The sequence below is a fragment of the Antechinus flavipes genome, chromosome 4, assembly GCF_016432865.1.
Source record: "Antechinus flavipes isolate AdamAnt ecotype Samford, QLD, Australia chromosome 4, AdamAnt_v2, whole genome shotgun sequence".
In the NCBI taxonomy this organism is placed as follows: Eukaryota; Metazoa; Chordata; class Mammalia; order Dasyuromorphia; family Dasyuridae; genus Antechinus; species Antechinus flavipes.
The window spans coordinates 286803565-286830437 of NC_067401.1; the positions used below are offsets into that span (position 1 = coordinate 286803565).

The 26873-nt window shown below is 36.6% G+C and overlaps 2 protein-coding genes across 2 annotated transcripts in view; both read left to right on the forward strand.

Annotated features, from left to right (window-relative positions):
* Nucleotides 1-3148, forward strand: part of LOC127561516 (putative uncharacterized protein C6orf183) — a 35694-nt gene extending 32546 nt beyond the window's left edge. The window contains exon 12 of the mRNA XM_051996724.1: nucleotides 3026-3148. Coding sequence (XP_051852684.1) covers nucleotides 3026-3148 — 123 coding nt within the window. The remainder of the gene's footprint in view (nucleotides 1-3025) is intronic.
* A 4612-nt stretch (nucleotides 3149-7760) lies between these two features.
* LOC127561517 (uncharacterized) overlaps nucleotides 7761-26873 on the forward strand; it is a 32471-nt gene continuing 13358 nt past the window's right edge. The window contains exons 1-3 of the mRNA XM_051996725.1: nucleotides 7761-7776; nucleotides 8366-8502; nucleotides 14825-15017. Of these exons, the coding sequence (XP_051852685.1) occupies nucleotides 7761-7776; nucleotides 8366-8502; nucleotides 14825-15017 (346 nt within the window). The remainder of the gene's footprint in view (nucleotides 7777-8365; nucleotides 8503-14824; nucleotides 15018-26873) is intronic.

The following is a 26873-nucleotide window of genomic DNA, read 5'->3' on the forward strand; positions in this document are numbered from 1 at the left end:
GCCATCCCTGAGAAAGGAACCCAAGGGAACCACAAGCCACTGAGCTGATGATATACTTTGCTGACCTCTTCCCTTCTCCCCTCATACCTACCCACTCCACGTTTTTTTTATTCAGTATATCCAGAGAAATAGCATGGCACAGTAGAAAGAGCACTGCACTTGAGGTTAGAAGTCTAGATTTGAATCCTACCTCTGACACCAATGAATTGTGTGTTTATGAACTTGTTTCTTTAACCATAGAACAAGGATAATTCCTGTTGTATTTCCTTTATAAATCATTATGAGGATCAAATGAGATCCTCATAAATACTTTGTAAAACTTGAAATGCTATCTTACATTTATATGGCACAGTGGCACAGTGGATAGAGAACCAGAAAAGGAATTAGCAAGACCTGAGTTCAGATCCTACCTCAGAAACTATTATGCTTCCGCAGCTTCCACTTGAAGAACCCGAGGCAGACAGAGATTAAGAACTTGCCCAAGGTCACACAGCTAGTAAGTATGGGAAGCTGGATTTGCACTCAAAATCTTCATGGGGCAAAAAACCCATGAGTTTTAGTGAACTCCAAGCTCAATATGAATCAACACGTGATAAAACATTCAAAAAATCGATAATTCGTCCCTTAATTTTCATTAAGAGGAGTATTAGGTCAAGGAGAAAGCTAGTAGATCCACAGAACGCTTCTGGGTCAGATTACATTTGGAGTATTATTTCCAATTCTAGATGCCATATTTTAGAAATGGACAAACTGGAACATGTCCAAAAGAGAGTGACCAAGATGGTAAATGGATTCAAAATCATCTCATATGAAATCAATTAAAGGAACTATGGATGCTTAATTTGGTGGTAGAAAAGAGAGGGGACAAGATAGCTGCTGTTAATATTTGAAGGGTTTCAAGGAAGAGAGATCAGATTTGCTTTGTTTAGCTCCAGGGAGAGAATTAAGAGCAGTCAGTGAGTGTTGTAAAGGAAGTTTATAGTTCCATATGAAGGAAAAGCTCCCAGCAATTAGAACTATCCAGAAATGGAATGGATTACCTCAACAGGTAGTGAGTTCCCCATCACTCAGTGTCTTAAAGTAGAACCTGGAAAATTATTTCTTAAGGTTGTTATTCAAATTGAGGCCCTAGTCCCTGGGGGAGTTGAGCCATTCATCTTTGGAGCTTCCACATAGTTGTTCAGTGACTGAGTTATTATGTACACAGCTAACCCGAGCTTCCTGTATTTTACTGAGTGACCCTAGACGCCAGAGTATGCAGCAGCTTCCCATCCTGTCCATCTAGACTATCTAACCTTTGTTTTCCACACTGACCTGACTCTCACTGCCCAGACCAGCATCCTCCATACCAGATCTGAAACCTGGATTTCTATACTTGTGTTTCTACAACCCAGGCCCCAGCCTCTGAGGAAATTAACCCACCCCTCTGTGGAGTGGGGCAGTGGAGAGAACATGGACTCTAGGGGCCAAGGCCTTGGATTTGAACCCTGTTCTTGCTGCTCACTACCTCCTTAAGTCACTTTACATAGCAAGCCTCAATTTTTCCTCCTATAAAATTAAGGAATTGGACTAGATGACCTCAAAGATTACTTTCAGCTCCAAAGCTTTTTTTCCCAAAGATCCTATGATCTCTTTTAGCAAAAATCACAGTTGGGGTTAAGGACAGAGTAAAAACTTTGGGGAATTTTTTTTTAATGCCCATAGATCAGTAGATTTATAGCAGAAAGAGATCTTAGACTTTAGAAGGGTCATTTCACAGATAAAGAAAATAAGGCCTAGGGAGATTGGGTTTTATATTTATTAAAACCTTTTTATTTTTAAATTCTTGTTCTCTCCATGTGGTATATAATCTTAAAAATCAGCAGAAAATCAAGTGAAAGTATGTAGTAAGCTTTCTGCAAGTAAACAAAAACCCAGTGTTTCTATTTTTAGTGAATCACATCCATTTTCCTCAGTGAACAGAAACCAAAGCATCTAGAATGCACACTACACATTATGTATATATAAGTTGTTGAGTTTCCAAGAAAATTTTTGCTTGAGAAGGAAAGGAATGGTGAATTTCCTGAAGGGTCTACAATATCTATGATCCCTCAGAAACAACACATGTTATCTTCACTTGACAAGTAAGATATCATTGCTGGGTCTAGATATCAATAAAAGGGAAAAAAATTTAAAAAGAAAGGGAAAACCAAGCAAATAAAGTCATGTTATCTTCAATAGCTCCCGTTAGAGTCCATGTTCAAGGTTCATGAAAGTAAGCTTCAGTTTTCAGAAATTATGTCCATACCAAGTACAAGCTCTGGCAAGATCTATTAAGTTCGAAAGGCTCAAGAAGAGGTTAGGTAATAACATATATGTCTTCCCAAGAATAGTACAGAATGGTTAATTATCAGAAAAATTATAAGTAGTCCCTAAATTATTTTTGCTCATAAAGATAGATCATAAAGACTAATCTGTGGAGAGGTAGTGATCTCCTTAGTGGGGGAAAATGGCCAATTTGCTGAAATGGATCTTTGAAGAATGAGGCTAAAAAAAATTCAAGTTTTCCCATGTTTTATTTTAAAATTAATGAGAGGGGGGGAAGGGTAAGAGAGAGAGAGACAGACAGAGAGACAGAGAGAGCAAGAGAGAGGAAAAGAGAGAGGGAGGGAGGTAGAGAGAGAGAAATATGGATGAACAACATGAGTAGGTAGGTATTAAATACTTATCATGTGCCACTCACCATGCTGGAGATAAAAATACAAGCAAACATGATATTCTCTACCTTCAAGAAGTTTATATTCTAACTGGAAGGGTAGTACATAAAGGGAAGCTGAAAAATTGGGAAGGAACTCTCAGGCAAGATAAAGCTAAAGTTGGCCTATAAGAACCCAGTAAGAGTTCAGATTATAGGTAAAAATAAAATGGGAATGATGTTCCAAGTTGAAGCAGCATAACTAAAAAGATTAAACACTTTTGGGACAATATTAATTCCAATTAAGGTTTTTTTTTTTTAATTTCCTCTTTTTTTCTCTTTTTTCCTCAGGAAGAAGATACTGAGGAGGGGGAGCTTTCTATGGAAGGCAAAGATACTGATGGGCCCCAAATCAGTCCCAGCCAGTATGCTGGGGGATCTTCAAAGAAGAACAAACAAACAGGGTACAGGTGAAATTAGATCGTTTTATGCATGTCTGAAAGACTTTTTTGGAAACACATAATGCTGATTGAATCTGGTTTTTATGTTAACTCAAAAATATTTGATGCAGGAGAAAAAATCAAATTTGTTAAAGGAAAGATGGAAGGAAATCAGTACATAAAGCTTGTCATCTTGATAAGTATGATTCTTAGGAGAAATTTCTATTAATACTGTTTCTTCTTCTTCTTCATTACCACCCAGTGAAATTTCCAGGGAAGTAATTTTTTAAAACTCTTAGATTAAAGACAAATCTATCAATTTAGAGACAATATGGTACAGAGGGAAAGTTCCAGGCTTGAAGTCAGAAGGGCTCTGGGTATGAATCCCACTTCTGCTACTTGCTAGATGAAATTTCACTTCTCTAAGCCCCAGTTTCCTCATTTAAAAACAAGAATAATAATATCTGTTGTGTTTAACTATCCCACAGAATTATTAGTCAACAGGCATGTGGCATATAGCAGGAGCTTAAATTTAACCCTACTATGTGCCAGGTACTGCACTAACTGCTGGAGATACCAATAAAGGCCAATCCCTTCCCTCAAAGAATATATATTCTAATGGAGGAACACATATGTACATACATGCATACATACAGACTAGATGAAAGGTAATCCAAAAGAGGATCTGCGAAGAAGTGGGAAAAACCTCCTTTTCTTAGGATTGTAGATTAATTTTGTTTTTGTTTGGAGGCAATTCAGGTTAAATGACATGTCCAGGGTCATAATAGCTAGTAAGTGTCTGAGGTCAGATTTAAACTCAGGTCCTCTTGACTCCAGGCCCTCTTGTTTTATCCACTGTACCATCTAGCTATTCCAAGATCATAGATTTAGAGCTGGCAGAGAGTGTAAATCAAATTAAATAACACATGCAAGATCTTTTACAACATGTTAAGGAAATTTCCAAATCACTCTGAGGAAAAATCAATGTTACATTTCTTTTGTTTGTAAAAGGTACAGTTACCTTGGGGCCCTTCAACTACTGGGATTTGATGAAGATGATGAGAGTGATGATAAAAATCCCATCATGATGAGAGGAGCTTATCTATCCTTTCTGTATCTTCGGCATCTAAGAATCAGAGAGCTTCAGGTATTTCCAAGAGAACTGTCTCGTCCAGCATCATAAAGTTAGTCTGTAGCTTGGCTTCTGAACCTGCCTTTTGGGTTTTTTTCTGTCTTTGTTTCAGCGTGTCTGCTTAGGAATTTTGAATTATTTCAGATCTGTTGAGCGAACCCTAACAATCCATACCTCAGGCTTTACATCGAATGCAGGGAATCTTGTTTCCAGTGTTGAAGATGCCTCTTGGGTAAATACTGCAAGAACAGGAGGTTCTGGTGCCGTTCCAGGGCTGGGGTCTCACCACTATGTGCATTATACACCAGCAGACTATAAGGTGAGATGTTTTATAACTCTTCATTTTTAAACATAGTATTATGTGCGTTCTTTGGATAGAGAGGCAACTTAGTATGGTACTTAGAAAATAAGCCTCTGAGTCAGAAAAACAAAATCCTGCTTCTAACACACACTAGCTATGTGACTGTGGGTAAGTTATTTGACCTCCTCAGCACACAATGCAATTTTCTAAGACAGGGAACCTTTTCTGTGTCATGGACTTCTTTGGCAGCCTGGTGAAGCCTATGGGCCCTTTCTAAGAATCATGTTTTTAAACCCATAAGGAAAATACATTGGGTTACAAAGGAAATTGGTGATGTTAAAAATATACTTATCAAAACTTTTTTCTCAATAGTATTTTATTTTTCCAAATACACATAAAAATAGTTTTAAACTTTCATTTTTGTAAAACTTTGTGTTTCCTCCTTTCCTCCCTTACCTCTGCCTTCCCCAAGACAAGAAGAAATTTGATATAGAAGAAATACGAGCAGTCCTTTTAACCATATTTCCATATTTGTCTTGTTGAGCAAGGAAAATCAGACCAAAAGGGAAAAAAAGACAATAAAGAAAAAACAAACAAACAAAGATAAAAATACTATATTTCAATCCACATTCAGTCTTCATAGTTCTTTTTCTGGATGCAGATGACATTTTCCATCCCAAGTCTATTGGAGTTGCCTTGAATTACTATATTGTTGGAAGAGCCATCAGAACATTTTTAAAAAATCAAATTAATGGGGGCAGCTAGATGGTACAGTGAATAGAGTGCCAGCCCTGAAGTCAGGAGGACCTGAGTTCTAATCTGGTCTCCGACATTTAACACTTCCTAGCTGTGTGACACTGGGCAAGTCACTTAACCCCCATTGCCTCAGCAAAAAAAATAAAAAATAAATCAAATCAAATCAAATTAATGAATCCCAGGTTAAAACTCTTGTTCTAAGACAATGAATTGCCAAGCAAAATCCCCATTAGTAGAAACTTTGATAATTCCTTTTACCTATGAAATAAGAGATGCACTTTAAAGTATGCATATTTTCTCCCTTCCCCCCTCTCTGTCTGTCTGTCTATCTATCTTCTGATTCCCAGTTACCTGTCCTCTGGAGGCGTAAGGTGGACAAATGACCAAGGTGACAAAGCTAATGCATGAAAAACCCAGGATTCAAACTGAAGTCCTCCATCCTAATCTAATCTAATACCCTTTCACATCTACCCATTAACCCAAATTCTCTCTCCTGGAACCCCAAGTAAGGTTCTGACAGCAAGAAAAGATTTGCATGTATAAAAATGTTAATAATTTCAGCAGTAATTTGGAATTATGCCCGAAGGGCTATAAAAGTGTGCATACCCTTTGACCAAGCAGTGCATTACTGGGTCTGTATTCCAAAGAAATCATGAAGGAGGAAAAAGGGCCCACATGTGCAAAAATGTTGTAGCGGCTCTTTTTGTGGTAGCAAAGAATTAGAAAATGAGTAAATGCCCATCAGTTGGGGAATGGCTGAATAAGTTGTGATTTTTAAAGATAATGAAATATTATGATTCCATAAAAAATGATGAATAAGCTGATTTTAGAAAGGCCTGGAAAGATTTACATGAACTGATGTTGAGCGAAACAAGAAGAACCAGGAATATGTTGTACACAGTAATAGCAAGAATGTGCAATGATCAATAATGAAAGACTTGGTTCTTCTCAGTGGTTCAGTGATCCAATAGACTTTGAATAAAAAATGCCATCTGTATCCAGAAAAAAACAACAACTGGAGATTGAATGTTCACTTCTCTTTTCTTTTTTTCTCACTTATGGTTTTTCCCTTTTTTTCTTATTTTTCTTTTTTTCTCAATATAATTCATAAAGCAATATGTATTAAAAAATAATTTCATCATCTGTGATAGCAAAACATGGAATAAACAGTTCGGGATTTGGCAAAATGATACACTGGGAAGTTTTGAATCAAGGAACCTGGTTCAGATTCAGGGCTGTCATTCCTCAAGTGATCCTGAGGGCTTCTCCAGCTCTAAAACTATAGAACCTTATGACCTTTCCTTCTAGCATTCCCTTCCTCTGAAATGGGGGCTTACTTGTGTACATCAGACTCTCATGGACCATATCAGCTATATGTATCCAAGCAGGATTACAGCTCAGTCACTCACATGAGGTTTCTTTATTTCCCCTTTACTTTAATTTTGTGCTAATGACCCAATTCTGACCTTCCTTCACTGGGTTTTGTGGTCTAGAAAGTTGTTTCTTCAATATTGTGTTTGGAGAAGTAAGAGGAAGGCAGCAAGCGGAGCTGCTCAGTGGCATTAGAAAATAACCTGTTGTAGGAATGATGATGGAAGGCCACAAATTAACTGATGCCAAGAGAAATATTTGCTGGCTTTACTCACCGTAGCAGAACTGGAACCACAGTCTTGATTTATATTCTATCCTTGAGATTTGTTCTCTGAATTGTTTGAATGTGTCTGAGGCCATTTTCATGGTGCATAGTTTCATAGTCAAATCAAAAAGAAATTATTGAGCACTTACTTAATTTAGTGCCAGACTCTGTGATAGATTTGGAGCTGGAAAATACTTTAGGCTCAATAAGTAAACAATGATTTATAAAGCACTATGCTAAGTGCTAAAAATATAAATATAAACAAAAAAGGGCTGTCCCTAACCTCAGGGTACTGAAACATGAGGCAACGAGGTGGCTCAGTATGGAGAATTCTGGACCTAGACTCAGGAAGACCTCAAGTTCAAATCCAACTTCAGATTCTCACTGGCTGTGGAACCTGTGGAACAGTGACTTAACAACTTCTGTTTGCCTTAATGCACTAGAGAAGGAATTGACAAACCACTCCAGCATCTTTGCCAAGAATATCATATGTACAGGCTCACAAAGAAATGGACACAACAACAACAGCAGCAGCAAAACAAAGGAAGACCAAAAGGGGGAGAAGAGAAAGGAAAGAAATAAATTATTTTTCCAGCTGCTGTACTAAGTATTTTACAAATATTTTCTTCTGATCCTCAAAATAACCCTCCTAGGAAGGTGCTATCATTATTCCTATTTTATAGATGAGGAAACTGAGGCAAAACAACTTTCCCAGGTCACACAACTAGTAATAATAACAACAGCTAAGATTTCTATAACGCTTACTCTATGCCAGGTACTTATGGAACACAAGAAGTCATGAAGGTGGAGAGTCAGTCACCATGGAGAATTCACAGGGTAGGGCCATCTTTGAGTCAAGGGGCAAAAGGTTTATTATGATGCCATTTAAGTTTCCTAGAGGAGCTCACAAAGGGAAAGGAGAGGGGACTTTTTATAGGGAAGGACTCACAGCAAAGTATGCCAATGTTCATTATACAAAATAACCTCTTGGCCTCTTGATTGTAATCATTCCATTCAAGATAATCCTGTCAATCCTAGAAATTGGGAAAGGATAATACTGCTAGTATCAGGGAGGGATACTCCCTGAGTACTCCCTCCCTGAGGGAGACCCACCTAGACACTGGGCTGCTACCAGGGACATGGCCTTCTGGTGGGGTCTTTTCAGTACTATGCTTAGGACTTCACAATTATTATCTCATTTGATCCTCCCAACAACCTTGGGACTCTTACTACCCCCATTTTATAGACGGTGAAACTGAGGCAGAGGTTAAATGTCCAGGATCACACAGCTAGAAACTGACTAGAAAGTGTCTAAGGCTAGATTTAAACTCAGTTCTTTTTGACTCCGGGACCAGTGATCTGTCCACCTAGGTTTCTTTAGAGGAGAGGAATAAAAACATGGGTAGCCTGGACATTTTCCCTTAAGATGGAGGTCCTAGGAGAACCAACCAATCAGAAGAAGTGGCAGGAAGTCTGCTCAGTGTGAGAAGTCCAACAGTGGAAAACACCTCCAGGGTGAGGAGGCTTCTGTGGCATGAGAGGGAAAGTCTGGTGCCTGGAGAGGTAGGAGCACATGGCTGTCAGGGAGTTTTCCTTAGAATGAAGAAGGACCCCTGGGTAGAGAGGTGAGCTAGTAAGTGGCAGACCTAGGATTTGAACTCAGGCCCACCTCTCTTTCCATCTGCTTCTCCAGCTTTGGGGTGAGTATCATAGGTTGTAGATGCTGAAAAAACTTGGGGAAGAAGAGGAGGAAAAGGAGAAAGAAGGGGCCGAGAAGAAGGAGCAGACTAGCAGACAGTTCCATAGCATTTTAAGATTTACCAAGCAGTTTACATATATTTCCATCTGAGCCTCACAGCCACTCATTGAGGCAGAAGCTGTAAATATTGTCCTCTTTTTACATAGACCAGGTATTCCTGACTCCAGAGCCCTTTCCACTGCATCATGACCCCATTCATGTGAAATTATGTTTGGCAAAACACAGCCTACCTAAGGACACTGTGAAAGATTTGTTGAATGAATGAATAAATAGAACGAATGAATCATTCAGTCCTTTGGACGAAAATCAGGCACATTTTCGTTTTTCAGGAGAGAAGTGCCATGGGAATCAAAGGTGCCTTTCACCCCGATTCTCTCTCTCCCCAACACTGCCAAACACAACACTATTACTACTATTTTTGAAGTGGCCAAGCATTAATAAGTCTTTCAAAGTTATATATGTGGCTCTGTAAGACCTTGCCATACCTTTTTTTTTCCAGTATTGTTCCAGAGCAAATTTTGGTAAAAACAACCCCCAGAAACTTTTGGCGTGTTTTTAATTAAATAGAGGAAAACAAAAGCTAATTCAAAGGGTGTCTTGAATTAGGAACTCTCTCAAAGGCTCCACTAAGGCATCTTTGCCGAGCAAGGGAGTCCAGTGACGTTTGCCTTTGATTGTGAACAGTGGGCATCGTTTAGAAATGGATTGCCATAAAAGCTCTCTGCAATTTGAGAAAAACAAGATTTGATGATGACTTAGAAACTAGAGCAGGAGTTCTTGACTTGGATGGTCTACAAATTTGGAAGGGAAAATTTTTATATTTTTACTTCCACCAAACTTTAACTGAAATTTAGAATTTCCTTCCTTTAAGAATTAAAAACAAAACAAAAAATCTTTATTCTGAAAAGGGTCCCATAGGCTTCATCAGATTGCCAAAGGTTCCATAATGAAAAAAGTTAAGAAAATTTCTAGAAGAAATGTGGTATGGAGGAAGGGAAGACTCAGGGTCAAGCCCTATTTCTGCACCACCCTAGTTATGTGATGCTGAGCAAATCACTAAACTGCTCTGTGCTTCAGTTTTCTCATCTGTAAAATGAGAGCATTGAACTCAGTGGCCTCCATAGTCCCTTCTAGTTCTAAATATGTGACACTGTAGCATTTATAATTAGTTTTATTTATTAGTTTTTCATCTAATTTTATTATTTTAAATTTTGATTGATTTGTTTTTACATGATCACTTATAGTTACTAGAGAGACAAGAGGGAAAAAAATAAGATTTAGGTTCGAAAAGGTTTGAATCCCAAATCTGATACTTACAATCTATATGATCTTGTCATTTAACTTTTCAGTTTCAGTTTACTTATTTGTAAAAAGAAAGGATTAAATTATATAGTCTCTAACTCTACATGCTATCTACTTCCCCCATCCCCATTACATTATGAGCTCCTTGAAGTCTAGAGGCTGGTTCATTTTTGTCTTTATATCACCAGCATCTAGCACACAGTCCCTTAAAAGAAATAATTTACATGGAATTTTAAGGCTGGCCAAACACTTTACATATGTGATCTTATTCATTCTTCCCAGCAACTCTGTGAGATAAGGATTATTATTATGTCCATTTTACAAATAAGGAAACTGAGGCTAAAGAAAGCTTAAGGTACTTTCTTGGTATTGCATAGTTAATATTTATCTGAGGGTAAGATTTTGTCTTAAGTTTTCTTGACTCCAAATCCCATGTTCTATATGTTGTACCATCTGAGGCATTTAGGAAATGCTTATTGATGGATCAATCAGTTAATATTCCAGATCTAAAGTCTAAATCCTATCACTGGGAAATATTTCTTCCTAAAATTGCTAGCCTTGTCAGAGCACAATAATTTATTTGCAGTCATATAGGTTAACAACTGCTCTGAGAAAGATACTGGGAGGCCTTGGAGATAGAATAGAAGAAAATTATACTGTAGCACTTACCGAGCTCAATCATTGCTATTTTATTGCTATACATAGCAGAGCAACACAACTTTGATATATCATAGGATCATAGTTTTAGAATTAGAAAGGATTTTTTTTACTGTTGTTCAGTCATTTCAGTTATGTCCCATTCTCCATTCTCCCATTTAGGATTTTCTTGGTGAAGATACTAGAAGGGTTTGCCATTTCCTTCTCCAGCTTATTTGATAGACAAGAAAATGGAGACAAACAGATTTAAGTGACTTGCCCAGGTTCACACAGCTAGTCAGTGTCTGGGGTCATATTTGAACTCAGGAAGATGAATCTTCCTGACTCTAGGCTACTGTGCCATCCAGCTTCTCCAGAAAGTATTTTAAAGGTTATCTATTCTTCCTTATTTTTCAGATGAAGAACTAAAGACTAGAGAGGTTAAGAGATTTGTTGCTTAATGCTTGTTTCTTTCTTCTGAGATCATCTTCAATTAATCCTGTCTCTATTTTGTTTATTGGTTGTCTCTCCACATTAAACTGTGAGTTTGTGGAGAGCAGGGACTGTTTTTTGTTGTTGTTGTTTTGTTGTTTTGTTTTGTTTTGTTTTGTTTGTTTGTTTTTGCCTTTCTTTGCCCATTCAAGGCTCAGCACAGTACCTGGAACATAAGAGGCACATTTATTCATGATCATGTAGAGACAATAAAGTAGTAGATTTAGATACAAATCCACATCCTGTGACTTCAAATTCTAAACTCTTTCCACTGAACCAAGAGAGCTTTGTCTCTTGGCTAAAATAATTTCCTGAACCACTTTTAAAATGAAACAGAAAATATTGGGATTTGGTGAGGAAAAAAAGTGATTTTTGTGCCCAAGAGCACAGCCTCTCCTGTTTTTCTGGCCCTACCTCAATCTAATCAAGGACTTTAAAAAAGGATATGTTTATACTCATAGATAATAATATATATGGATTCCTGTTCTGAGTTTCCTCTCTACTGAGAGAAAGGAAATTTGTTTCCATCGGTTCTCTGGGACCAGGGTTGGTCATTGCAATTAAACTGAACTTGGCTGACTTTTGGTGTTGTTTTAATTAAATTTATTCATTTTTCATTGGAATGAAAATGTGAATAACAATAATAGCTAACATTTATACAAGCCCTTTAAGAGTTACAAATACTTTATAAATATAATCTCATTTAATACTCACAACAATTCTTAAGAGATAGGTGCTATTATTGCTCCCATTTTGCAGATAAGGAAACTGAAGCAGAGATTAAATGGCATGACCAGGATCAGATAACTGGTAAGTGTAAGAGGTAGGATTTGAACTAAGGTCTTCCTGAATCCAGAACCAATGCTCTATCCAGAGTGCTACTTAGCTATCTCTGCATGTATTTACATGTACATTACATTTACAAATGAAGTAACATATGTAAAGATATTTGCAAACTTTAATGGGCTATAATTACATGTTAGCTGTTAAAATAATAGTAATAATATTTTCTTCTCAAGGTTATTGTGAGGATAAAGTGAGATTGTAAATCTCTTTACAAACCTTAAAGTGCTACATAAATGTTGGCTGTTATTTGTAATATTCTTCTCTAAAATTTAGTGTTCTCTGGGAGCAGGTTTCTTGGGGGGCTTCTGGAAGCAGCCTTAGTTTCAGTTCAGTAATCCCCCAAATGCAGCCAGGGTTCAAAGTCTAAATCTTTTATTGTCTCCTTCAAAGTCTTGTTTCCTTCACTTGGGGATTAGCTAGTTTTTCTTAGAGGCCTTCTGTAGTCTTGGTTCCGAGAGCTTAAGCTGCCTTCTCTGGCTTCTGAATCTGCTTGACTGAATCCTGGCTGAGTCTCCGAGAGCTTCTAGTGAGCTTCTTTCTGGCCCTGACAGCTCCTCCTTATATGTTGCACACTGAGTATACACCAATCATTATTATCACTAGGAAACCATTATTTTTTGTAGTATTAAATCAATGCTAAACTAGATTTAACCATTGTCTCCTCAATTCCACTTACTTAGCACCTTGTAAGAATCCTAACAGTTATTATTATAGTTATTGTATGTACTTTACTCCCAAGAATACTGAGACTGATTTTCCATATGTAAGTATCAGTTATAAAGTTTGTAGAAGAAAGGTATATAACTAGGAGAAAGAAACAGAAAATCTTGATTGAATACTAACTTTCCAATTTTTCTATGTAAATTTGATGTCACTTGTAGCCCCAACCATGAGAATGTGTTTATTTTGGTTGGTATGGGTACTTATATAGGAGTATACTGGTAAATATCATTTGCTGATTCCTAGTGTGTAAAATTATCACATTGAAAAAAATTTTTGTGAATAATCTGCTCACTTATTGCTTCTAGTCTACCACTTGACTATTTTAATTCACTTAACCTTTTCAGGATTTTCTAATCTGTAAAATAAATGGGTTGAACTAGATAATCTCTAAAGTTCTTCTAAGCTCTACCTCCTATATGAAACCTGAATAGATGAGCTAGTTCATCTTCATCTCTTTGGCAAGACCATATGACCATACCAGATAAAAAAAGAATCCATTTTGTTTTGTTAGATTGTTTTTTTTTTTAAGACTTCTAGACAAGTTTCCATAGCCCCACACCATGTGATTTCTCCTTACATAAATCATTCCACAAGCCCATTCACATCCAAAAAAAGATTGCCTAAAATTTCAGATGTAATGGGATTCTATCCAAATAATATCTGCTTTACTTAGCTAAGCTTTTCATGTAGTAAGAATTATTGCATGAGAAACTGTAGATTGTGAGACATTGGATGAAACTAATGTTTATGTTTTTCTTTAAATCATGGCACTAAACTCTAGTGAAAATGAGACCAGATGTTTATGGAGAGCAAAATAAATTTGTCTAGTACATAATGTTATATATTATGTAATATTATATATTGTGTAAAGATAGATTTCATAAGATCCTAGGGTTTAAAGCTAGAAGAGACATTAGAAATCTGTTAAATTTGGTCCAAATGGTCACTCAAGTATCCTCCAGTTCTAAATTCTGTACTGACCAATTCGTAAGACAGATAAAAAAAATGGAAAGACAGAGAACTTAATCAACTTGCACCAATTACACAGGTACAGCTACTACCTTGAATTCAAATTTGGCTCCAAATGTAGTGCTCTAAGACACTAAAAAAATGCAAGAACCTAAAATGCAAGTTTAAAAAAATTATGGTTATAATTACCTAAACTGAACTATCCAAAGACCATAAGCTACTACAGATATAATCTAAGGTCAGTATAAGCAACTAGTGATGTAGTGGGGCCAGAGTCAGGAAGTTCAAATCTATCCTCAGATACTTACTAGCTGGGTAACCCTGAGTAAGTCATTTCTCCCATTTACCTCAGTTTCTTCATCTGTAAAATAAGCTAGAGAAGAAAATAGCAAACACTCCAGTATCCTTGCTAAGAAAACTCCAAATAGAGTCACAACAATAAGGACTGAAATGACTGATCAATAATAACATGGTCAGTCTATATACATATTTATCTTCTACCCTGCTCCATAATTAAAGTACTATACAGGGAGACCTGAAATTCAAGTTAACAGATGTTTGTGCTAAATGCTAAGGATGCAAAGAAGGACAAAAACAAAAAGCCAGACCCTTCTCTTAAGGATCTTATAATCTAATGGGAAGACAACAGGCAAACCTCTAGGAACTAACAAAATAAAGAGTTAAATGACAAAGGTACTTGTACTGCCAAGAATCAAAGGAAACTGACAAAAAGAGAAATGATACTTTCAAAATGATGAATTTCAGAGAAAATGATCCTCAACACTCAAAAAAGTGCAAGTGTCTTCAGGATATATTTCAGGAAGCAAAAGAGAGCTCTGGGTATTTTAAGACAATGTTTCAATAAAAGTCAAAAATGAAATAATTTTCTTGATTAGCTAGAATATTAATCTCAACACCCCCTCCCAGGCATTCACAAGATCCTAGATTCTGAGCTAGAAGAGATCCACAAGTCTTGTATTTCAACCTCATTCAGATCTCCTCATTTTCTGCATGATACTTTCTGAGTCTGGTAAAACATCCTGACATAGCAACTGAAGGCAAAGTCATGCCACTGGGTCCACTGGGGGGCACCCTGTCCTAGCTGGAAATACATGACTGTCCTTTTCCTGATGACTTTAGCTGTTGGTTGTCCCTTAGGTCCAGAGCACTCAGTTCATGGAATTCTCAGAAGTGGAGAATCAGGATGACTTCTACACTCTGGGAGCTGGATACATCCATGTTCAGGACCAGCAGGGAGCTTATGTGATGTATGACTGTGCCTTACGTGATCTGGAGGAACTGGAGAGCCAGCTACTGCTCATAGTGAGCCATTACATCGAGAAAGAAAAAAGTAAGATGCCTGCTCAAAATCAAAACCTTCCTGCTTTCCCTAAAGAGAAGGATGATGTATCTCTCCTCTACAAAGGTCAAATAATAGACCCCTCGCCCGAGAGACAGACAGACAGACAGAGGGAAACAGAGACACAGAGATAAAGATAGAGAGAGATGGCGGGGCTGGGGGGAAAAGGAAGGAGTATAGAGACAACAATATCCAGCTTATTAAGTTCTATGATCCTACTAATGAGGGCTGGCTTAGCTCAGACCCAATCTAGTCCAACTCAACAAGCACTTAGTAAACAATGATTTAGAATATAAGATGTAGAGAAGATGCCAATCTATATAGATAGAAGGAGTTTTTATATAGGAAGTTCCTGTACCAATGAAATCATCGTTTCAGCCCAAAATAAACATGTAAGACAGTGTGCTGAGTGTTGGAACACAAACAAAATGAAAAATAGTCTGCTTACCTTCTAGTGAAGGCAATACACACCTATATAAACTCCAGGTGTCCTTATAGGGCTCCCAATTGCCCATCCTTCTGTTATATTACACATATAAGATGTATGTACTTGTATTCTTTTTAAAGTTTTTTTTGGCAAGAGTAAGTAGTTTATTTTTTGTTTTTGTTTTTGAATTTTTTAATATAGCTTTTTATGTACAAAATATATGCATGGGTAATTTTTCAACATTGACCTTTGCAAAAACTTCTGTTTCAACTTTCCCCCTCCTTTCCTTTACTCCCTTCCCTAGATGGCAGATAGTCCCATACATGTTAAATATGTTAAAAACTATATATGTGTACATAATTATACAGTTATCTTGTTGCACAAGAATTAGAAAGAAGGTAAAAATAACCTGAGAAGTAAAAACAAAAATGCAAGCACACAATAATAGAAGGAGTAGAAATGCTATGTTGTGGTCCATACTCACTGCCCAGTGTTCTTTCTCTGGGTGTAGCTGGTTCTGTTCATTACAGATCAATTGGAACTGATTTGGATCCTCTCATTGTTAAAGAGAGCCACTTCTATAATAATTGATCCTCATATAGTATTGTTGTTGAAGTATATAATGATCTCCTGGTTCTGGTCATTTCACTTAGCAACAGTTCATGTAAGTCTCTCCAGGCCTCTCTGTATTCATCCTGCTGGTCATTTTTTATAGAACAATAATATATCATAACATTCATAAACCATAATTTATTCAGCCATTCTCTAATTGATGGGCATCCACTCAGTTCCAGTTTCTAGCCACTATAAAAGGGCTGCCACAAACATTTTTGCACATGTGGGTCCCTTTCCCTTCTTTAAGATCTCTTTGGGATATAAGCCCAGTAGAAACACTGCTGGATCAAAGGGTATTCTCAGTTTGATAACTTTTTGAGCATAGTTCCAAATTGCTCTCCAGAATGGCTGGATCCATTTACAACTCCACTAACAATGCATTAGTGTCCCAGTTTTCCCACATCCCCTCCAACATTCATCATTATCTTTTCCTGTCATTTTAGCCAATCTGACAGATGTGTAGTGGTATCTCAAAGTTGTCTTAATTTGCATTTCTCTAATCAATAATGATGTGATGACCCCTATTTAAAATCAGCTGGAATCAGGAATTCAGGTTAAGGGAAAAATCTTCAATCTTCATTCTTTTTGAGGTGAAGGGGGATTGCGATAGCAATATGGGCAGCTGCGACAGGAAGCCAGCCAGCAGAGGTGAAGGGGGATTGCAGGTGAAGGGGGGTCGCAATAGCAATGTGAGCAGCTATGTCAAGAAACCAGCCAGCAGTCTCTCTTTCCGCTTCCCTTTCCACTACCTTGCCTCCACGCACCAAAATCATCATTTTCTATACAACACATCAGGACTTTCACAAAGAGTGGGTGGGGGCCATTCTTTCTCCAAGCATATATATTAATAGTGTATAGTCCAATTACTATTTAGCCTCATGTGCTTGGGACCTCAGTGCATCAACTCAAGCCTCAGCCCATTACTTTTCATATAACTAAAAATAGTTTCAATTTCTTTATCTGAAAATTGTCTGTTCATATCCTATGACCATTTATCAATTGGAGAATGGCTTGATTTCTTATAAATTAGAATCAATTCTCTCTTTATTTTGGAGATGAGGCCTTATCAAAATGTTTAGCTGTAAAAATGTTTTCCCAGTTTATTGCTTCCCTTCTAAATCCTGTTTGTATTAGTTTTATTTGTACAAAACCTTTGTACAAATTTATTTGTACAAAAACAAAAAAAATCAAATTTTTCTATTTTGTGATCAATAATGACTTCTAGTTTTGCTTTGGTCACAAATTCCTTCTTCCTTCACAAATGGAGAGGTAAACTATCCTATGTTCTTCTAATTTATTTATAATATAATTCTTTATGCCTAGATCATGAATCCATTTTGATCGTATCTTGGTGTATGGTGTTAATTATGGGTCAATGCCTAGTTTCTGCCATACTAATTTCCAACTTTCCCAGCAATTTTTGTCAAATAATGAATTCTTATCCCAAAAGCTGGGGTCTTTGGGTTTGTCAAACACTAGATTGCTATAGTTACTATTTTGTCCTATGAACCTAACCTATTCCACTCATCAATTAAACTATTCCTTAACCAATAGCAAATGGTTTTGGTGACCACTGCTTTATAATATAATTTTAGATCAGGTACAGCTAGGCCATCTTCATTTTTTTTTATTAGTTTCATTGAAATTCTTGACCTTTAATTCTTCCAGATAAATTTTGTTGTTATTTTTTTGAAGTCATTAAAATAGTTTTTTGGGAGTCTGATTGGTATAACACTAAATAAATAGATTACTTTAGATAGCATTATCATCTTTATTATATTTGCTTGACATATCCAGGAGCACTTAATATTTTTCCAGTTGTTGAGATCTGACTTTATTTGTGTGGAAAGTGTTTTGTAGTTTTGCTCATATAGTTCCTAACTTTCCCTTGGCAGATAGATTCCCAAATGTTTTACACTATCGACAGTTATTTTAAATGGAATTTCTCTTTGTATCTCTTGCTGTTGGATTTTGTTAGTGACGTATAAAAATACTGAGGACTTATGTGGATTTACTTTGTATCCTGCAACTTTACTAAAGTTGTGGATTATTTCTAATAGCTTTTTAATAGAATCTCTGGGGTTCTCTAAGTGTACCATCATATTTTCTGTAAAGAGTGATAATTTGGTTTCCTCATTACCTATTCTAATTCCTTTAATTTCTTTTTCATATCTTATTGCCAAAGCTAGCATTTCTAATACAATATTGAATAGTAAGGGTGATAATGGGCAAACTTGTTTCACTCCTGATTTTATTGAGAATGGTTCCAGTTTGTCACCATTACATATGATGTTTACTAATGGTTTTAAATAGATGCTACTGACTATTTTAAGGAAAAGTCCATTTATTGCTATCCTCTCAAGTGTTTTTATTAGGAATGGATGTTGGATTTTATCAAATGCTTTGTCTGCATCTATTGAGATGATCATAATGTTTGTCAATTTGGTTATTGATATAGTCAATTATGCTAATAGTTTTCCTAATATTGAACCAGCCCTGCATTCCTAGTATAAATCCTACTTGGTCATGGTGTATTATCCTGGAGATGATTTTCTGTAATCTTTTTGCTACTATTTTATTTAAGATTTTTGTATCATATATTGTATCTAGGATATACGTTGACATATTCAACATGTATAGGACTGCTTGCCATCTGGGGGAGGGGGTGAAGGGAGGAAGGGGAAAAGTCGGAACAGAAGTGAGTGCAAGGGATAATGTAAAAAAAAAATTACCCAGGCATGGGTTTTGTCAATAAAAAAGTTATAATAAAAAATGAATAAATAAATAGATTTAAAAAAAGATTTTTGTATCAATGTTCATTAGGGAGACTGGTTTATAATTTTCTTTCTCTGTTTTTGTCCTACCCGGTTTAGTTGTCAGTACCATGTCTGTGTCATAAAAGGAATTTGGTAGGACTCCTTCAATCCCTATTTTTCCAAATCATTTATATAGCACTGGAGTTAATTGTTCTTTAAATGTTTGGTAGAATTCCCATGTAAATCCACCTGGTCCTGGGGTTTTTTTCTTACAAAGTTGATTAATAGCTTGTTCTATTTCTTTTTCTAAAATGGGACTGTTTAACCAATTTACTTCTTCCTCTGTTAATCTGGGCAAGCTATATTTTTGAAGGTATTTATCCACTTCATTTAAGTTATCAAATTTATTGGCATAAAGTTGGGCGAAGTAACTTCTAATTATTGCTCTAGCTTCCTCTTCATTAGTGAAAATTTCTCCCTTTTCATTTTTAAGAATAACAATTTGATTTTCCTCTTTCCTTTTTCTAATCAAATTTACCAAGGGTTTATCTGTTTTGTTGGTTTTTTCATAAAACCAACTCTTAGTTTTATTTATTAATTCAATAGTTTTTTTTTTTAAACTTTCAATTTTATTGATCTCTCCTTTTATTTTTAGAATTTCAAGTTTAGTGTTTGATTGCGGGGTTTTAATTTGCTCTTTTTCTAGCATTTTTAGTTACAAGCCTAATTCATTGATTTTTCTTTCTCTGTTTTATGGAAGTAAGCCTCTAGAGATATAAAATTTCCCCTTATTACCACCTTGGCTACATCCCACACATTTTGGTGTCACATATCATTATTGTCATTCTCTTAGGTGAAATTATTAATTGTGTCTATGATTTGCTGTTTCACCCAATCATTTTTTAAGAGTGATTATTTAGTTTCCGATTACTTTTTGGTCTATTTTCCCCTAGTTTTTTATTGAATGTAATTTTTATTTCATTGTAATATGAAAAAGATGCATTTGCTATTTCTGTCTTTCTGCATTTGAATTTGAGGTCTTTATGTCCTTATATATGGTCAATTTTTGTATAGGTTCCATGAACTGCCAAAAAGAAATGTGCTCCTTTCTGTCTCCATTCAGTTTTCTCCAAAGATCTATCATACCTAACTTTTCTAGTGTTCTATTTACCTCTTTAACTTCTTTCTTATTTATTTTGTGGTTTGATTTATCTAATTCTGAGAGTGCAAGATTGAGATCTTCCACTATTATAGTTTTGCTGTCTATTTCTTCTTGCAGCTCTCTTAACTTCTCCTTTAGTAATTTAGATGCTATACCACTTCATGCATATATGTTTAGGATTGATATTGCTTCATTTTCTGTGCTGCCCTTTAGCAACATATAGTGCTCTTTCTTATCTCTTTTATTTAGATCAATTTTTGCTTTTGTTTGATCTGAGATCAGGATGGCTACCCCTGCTTTTTTTGACTCCACCTGAAACATAATAGATTCTGCTCCAACCTTTTACCTTTACTCTATATGTATGGCCCTGCTTCAAGTGTGTTTCCTGTAAACAACATATTGTAGGATTCTTGCTTTTAATCCAATCTGCTATCCGCCTCTGCTTTATGGGAGAATTTATCCCATTCACATTTATGGTTAAAACTACTAATTCTGTATTTCCTGTCATTTTATTATCCCCAAATTATGCTTTTCTCTTTCCTTTCCCCCTTACCCCTTCCCCAGTATTAAATTTGTGAGCACCACTTGCCTCAAACAGTGCTCCCTCTTTAGAATCCCTCCCTCCCCCTTAAAGTCCCTTCCATTTTCTTAAATCTTTCCCTTACTATTTCTGTATTCCCTTCTATTTAGCCTACCCCTTCCCTTTTTGCTTTTCTCCTCCCACTTTTCAATGAGGTAGGAGAAGTATTTATAGCTTCTCTGCTGATCTGCTGGCTTACTGCCAGTGCAGAGTAGTCAACACTGTGGTAAAGTTATCTCCGCAGATTTTCTACCAGCAGAGACCACACCCTGCCCCATTCCGGTCTGCTCAAATATGTCTAATTTGACATATTTATCAATATGTAAATTTTGAACCAGTTCTGATGAGAGTAAGATTCACACTATGTTCATTCACCCTCCCTTCTTTCCCTCAGATATAATAGGTTTCTTTCACCTCTTTGTGAGATGTAGCTTCCCTCTTTTTACCTCCACTTTTCCTTTTTTCTGGTCCTTTCCACCTCTAATTCCTTTTTAATATTATAACAATAAAACCAAGTTATACATGTACTCTTTATGTATACCCATAACAGAAATACAGTTCTCTAGAGTTTTTTTTTTTTAACCTTTTTATGCTTCTTTTGAGTCCTACATTTGGAGATCAAACTTTTTGTTTAGCTCTGTTTTTTCATCAGAAATAAATGGAATTCACCTATTTCATTGAATGTCCATCTTCTTCCCTGAAAGAAAATGCTCAGCTTAGCTGAGTAGTTTATTCATGGATGCATAAGAGGTTCCTTAGCTCTTCGGAATATCAAATTCCAGGCCCTTTGATTCTTTCATGAGGATGCTACTAGATCCTGAGTGATCCTTATTGTGGCTCCTTGGTATTTGAATTGTTTTTTTCCTGGCTGCTTGTATTATTTTTTCCTTGGTCTGATAGTTCTGAAATTTAGCCACAATATTTCTTGGAGTTTTGCTTTTAGGATCTCTTTCAGTAGGTGATTGATGAATCCTTTCAATGTCTATTTTACCTTCTGTTTCTATAATATCTGGGCAGTTTTCTTTGATGATTTCCTGAAAAATAGTGTCTATGTTCTTTCTTTCACCATGATTTTCAGGGAGTCCAATAATCCTTAGATTATCTCTCCTAGACCTATTTTCCAGGTCTGTTTTTTTTTTCCCCAAGTAGGCATTTAACATTTTTTTCTATTTTTTCTTTTCTTTTTCTTTTTTTGTTTTGCTTGACTGATTCCTAGTATCTTCTCAAATCATTCATTTACATTTATTCAAATCTGATTTTTAATGAATGATTTTCTTCATTTACTTTTTAAACTTTCTTTTTGTATTTGTCCAATTGAGTTTTTAAATAAGTTGTTTTGCTCTATGGAATTTTTTTTCCGTTTCCCCAATTTTTTTTAAGAATTATTTTCTTTTTCCAATTCACAAAAATTCTATTTTCCTGGGAGTTATCTTTTCCAATTCACTAATTCTGTTTTTCAGGAAGTTGATTTCTTTTTCCACTCTATCTTTTAATGAGTAACAGGTCTTATCCAGACCCTCTTGCCAAGCTTCTCTTTCCTTTCCCCATTTTTCTTCTAGCTCTCTTTTAAGATCCTTTTAAATGTCTTCTATGAGAGCCTTATGTGGTGGGAACCAGAACATATCCACCTTTGGCTCTAGAGACAAACTGTTTTTAACCTCCTCAATGAGCAGACTTCAAACCCTGAGTATAGAAGCTATCTATAGTTAGAGTCTGCTTTGCATTTTTGCTCATTTTAAGAAAAAAAAAAAAAGCTGCAGTCTGCTTATGGAGGACAATGGGCTATTTCCAAGCTGCCTTTACAGACAACAGGAAGTGGCAGTAAAGAGGCAGTGAGACAGTAATGGCTGCACAGGGATCAGCGGTTGTGCTGAAATCCGTGGCAGCAGAAAGGCAGTATCTGCGCTGGGACCAACAACTGTGCCTGTGCTGGGAACACACTGAGTCCCTCCCAGTGCTGGGTGGGTGTGGCCAGGTCTCGACTCTAGCATATTGGGGTTATGGTCTTTACCCTCTATAGCTTCTCTGCTGATCTACTGGCTTTCTGCCAGAGCAGAGTAGTCGACATTGTGGTAAAGTTCTTCCCGCAGATTTTCTGCCTTCAGAGACCACACCCTGCACCCTCTGGTTTGCTCAGTATGAGCTGTTCTCCTTACTCTCACTACCTGCCTGAGTCAGTGCCTGGCCTACCCCCATTCCTTCCCCACACATGAGCAAAAACAGACCTTTTCTGGAGAATTTCGAGATTATCTTCAGTTGGTAATATGTTGTGCTTCCAATATTCATGGGTTCTGATAGTCAAACAGGCTGAATTCACAGGCTGAATTTCGTTAAAATTGATTGAGGATAAAGGAGAGCTTAGGAAGACACGTGTGTCCTCTCTACCATCTTGGCTCCGCCTGCCTTTTTAAAGTTTTAAGAACATAAAAAGCTGCACTAAGACTTTTGGGACACCCTTTACATACATGATAATTTGGGGAAGTGCAGAAGAGCACTAATCAGAAAAGTTTCCCTCTAGATGAACATCTACATGAAAGTAGAGGTGCTTAGAGGCAGAGGTGAGGAAAGAGTACATTCTAAACATGGAGATAATGCAAAGGGAAGGCGGTGTGAAAAGAGAAAAAGGGAAGGGAACAAGCCATTTATTAAGCACTTAATTGTTCTGGCCACTGTGCTAAGTGCTTTATGGAAATACTATCTATTTTGAAAATGAAGAAGACAGAATGTTGAGTTTGCAGAACAATTGGTAGGCCATTTTGGGTAGGATATGGAATGCATGAGGGGGAATAATATGAAATAAGACTAGAAAAACAGATGCAGGATACCTTGCAAAGGGCTAAATTTAAAGCTGGAGAGTTTGCATTTTAGTTTAGAAACAATAATGAGCCACTGAAAGATTTTTCAGCAGTGACATCTTTATGCTAAGAACATTAATTTGGCAGTATATGCTGGAGAGGGACCATCTGGAAGGAGGGAGACCAATACAATAGTTCTAGTGAAAGATGATGAATGAGGGTTTGAGCGAGTTCAGTGACTATGTGAATGATGGGAAATGATACATATGAGCAATGTTATGGATGTAGAATTAAAAATACTTAGTAACTGAGTAGATATGAGAGAGGAAGATTAAGACTGGCTCCAAAGCTATGAAGCTGGTGGTCTCAATAGAAATAGGGGATTTTGGAGAGAAATGGGTTTTGGGGGGAAAAGACAGTAATTTTCCTCCTGAACATGCTACATTTGAAATGCCTACTGTAATACAGATGGTGATGTCCAACATTCAGTTGATAATAAAGGACTAGAATCCAGAAGGGAAACAAAGACTACATCTATACATGTGAGATTCATCTGCAATTCTATAGGAATTGATGGCATTTCTAAGAGAGAATACAAATAAGGAGAAGAGATTGTGAGGGCTCAAAGTTGGAATGGGTCAATCAGCTAGTCAAAAATACTCTTGAATCATTCTCTGAAAGTCGAAGTCGCTGTGTTAGAGAATACAGAAGACTTGATGGGGAAGGGAGAGGAAAAGGGGGAAGTAGCAGGGAGAGAGAAAGCTAACTGATATCCAAATTGGGCCAAAAACCTATGGTGAAGAGGAAGTGAGCTCAGGGATCCCCAAAAGATAAAAATACCTGGCAAGAAAAAAAGCGTGTTTAAAAGGGGAAATGATCTCTCATACAACAATATTCCTATTCCTAATTGGAAAGAGCTTTAGTGTTTCTAGACTTAAAGCCATCTATTGTAATAGCTAAAGAGAAATTAGGTGCTGAATAGTAAGTAGGTGCTGGGGTTTGATAACTGTTGACTTTTAATGAAGCTTTGCTTAGAGAATTTTAAGATAGAAAGGAAATTTAAAAACATCTAGCTTATTCCACATAGATTTAGAAATGAGGAAACTGAGGCCAAATGAGATTCTTCTTGTTATAAAATGCTGCCCAAAGAAAATTTCCTTGACAGTCTTCATCTTTGTTGATATGACTATGGCATGTGACTAAGGCAATGCCCAATCATTGGTTAAAGCTAAGTAAAAAATAAGGCAGAGAATGGCCTCTTTTACCTCATCAAAAAAAAAAAAAAATCAATCTGTGTTATTTGTCCTTCGTGCTGGAAGAGGACCATGACATCAGGGAGGTGAGGCTATGACGTGCTAGTGAAGTGGATTTAGGTGAGGTGGGACTGTTCAAAGTCAGCAGTTTCACTTTCTCCTCTGGAGCCATATGAGTCCAGTGTCAAGATAACAATTCAGAATGACTGGAGGTGGCCCTGGATGCAGTGGGAACCTTCGGCAGTTTGAGTGAGACAACAGTTCTAGGGGGTAATCTTAAAGATTTGTGGTTAATAGCTTAGCCCATGAGCCCCCATTTGCTAAGTTCTTCCAGTATCAGTTATTCACTTGAGTCTTCTTGAGTATTAATACCAGTTTCTACAAAAAGTTATTTCCTAAAATTAGGTATAGCTAGGCGGAATAGTAGAAAGAATAGTAGACAGAAAACTGGACCTGGAGTCAGGAACATTAAGTTTCATATGTTCAAATCCAGCCTTACTAGTATGCCATCCTGGACAAGTCACTTAATCCTGTTTATTTCAGTTTCCTCATCTGTGAAATGAGCTAGAAAGGAAATAGCAAATTACTCCAGTATCCTTACCAAGAAAACCCTAACTAGGATCACAAAAAATCATACCTGACTAAAATGACTGAATAACCGACAAATTTGCTGAAAAGAACAGTTAAAATATCCTCTCAAAATGAGGGCACACTCTCTACTCTGCACAGACTCAGTCCCTAGTGGGAAATAGGTTTAAACATGAAGTGATGAAACAAAACCATAAAGAACATATGGGGTCCAAGTTCTTTTTGTTTTGAGGAAATTCTACTGTGTTTACTCCTGGGTAAGGCATAATTAGTAAATTGGTAACTCTTTGCTCAGCCATCTAGTTGCTGGCCTAGGTTAAGCAGATCACTCAGAAGCCTACTGCTGCTGCCACTTCTAGGACTCTGGCTGTGAGTAGGACTTTGGATTGCTTTGATGGGTGTCTGGTCCAATGTTTACCTGAGTAACGCCTATCTCAGATTCCCAATTCCTCTATGATTATGGAAAAATAAACACAAAAGAGGCAAAAGAAACAGATGCACTGTATATTCATCAAGATATGATGGTTGGGTGGGAGATGAAGCAGTCTGCCCCTTTTCTACCTGGTAGTGTGCATAACCCTTCAAAGCCCACACAGCAATTTATTTAGAATGAAACTGAAAACTTTGAATTTCAAAATTCAAAAGTAAAGGGAATGTTTGGATCAAATATTTAAATTAGGAGGGTGAGAATCGGCAGCTGTTATATCTTTTTGTGGGGGACTGAACTGTGATTTCATTAGTATAAGGAATTCCCAAAGAGAAGACTCCCTTTACCTATACAGATCAACATTTTTTCCTACCTTCTAATCTTAGAGAGCTGTTTAGTGTGCTAAGGGTCAAAAGTTATTAAAAGTTACACAATCACTATATGTCAGAAATGGAACTTGAACTCCAAGTTTTTTGTTTTTTTAAATAACATTATTCTACACTGACTCTTGTGCTACGTAATGCAGCATTTTAATGATAACATGAATTCATTATAAGAGTAGCTGTGTAATCTCGGATAAATTGTACAGCCTTTTGGGACTGTATTTTCTTCATCTGTAAGCTAACTTTTAGCTATTAAAATCTGTTATTTTTAGTAGGCTTCAAGAGGAAGCCTCACATAGTGGATAAAGAGTGACTTTCAGATTTAGGAAGGCCTGGGATCAAGTCCTACCACAGACATATCCTTGCAATGTGACTCTGAGCAACTTACTTAATCTTTTAATGCCTTAGTTATCTGGGGTTTTTAATTTTTATTTAATTTTTAAAACTTTATTTATTTATTGTTTTTCTTAGTTATCTCTTAAAAAATACAAATTGCCCAATGGATGCCGATCTCCACTGGTAAAAGGAGTTTTCTATGTCAATCAAATCACAGATCTCAAGTAACAATTCTGTAAATTATTATCTGAGTTACATGAGTGATTGAAATGACAGCCAGCGTAATGTTAGAGTCAGGAAAGTTACTAATTAAGGATTTTCTTGCACTCAGATGTAGTTAATATTCACTAGTCCACACATCTTCCCTGATTTACTCTGAATCTCCTGATACTGTTTGCATAGAGGTCCTTCCTCTAACAGAAAGTTAGTTCCCTTTTACTAGGACTAGGAATGATGTCATCTGGGGAAGACAAATGTTTTCATTTATGACCAAATTGGTTAGTCATTTTTCCTAATTAAAGAATG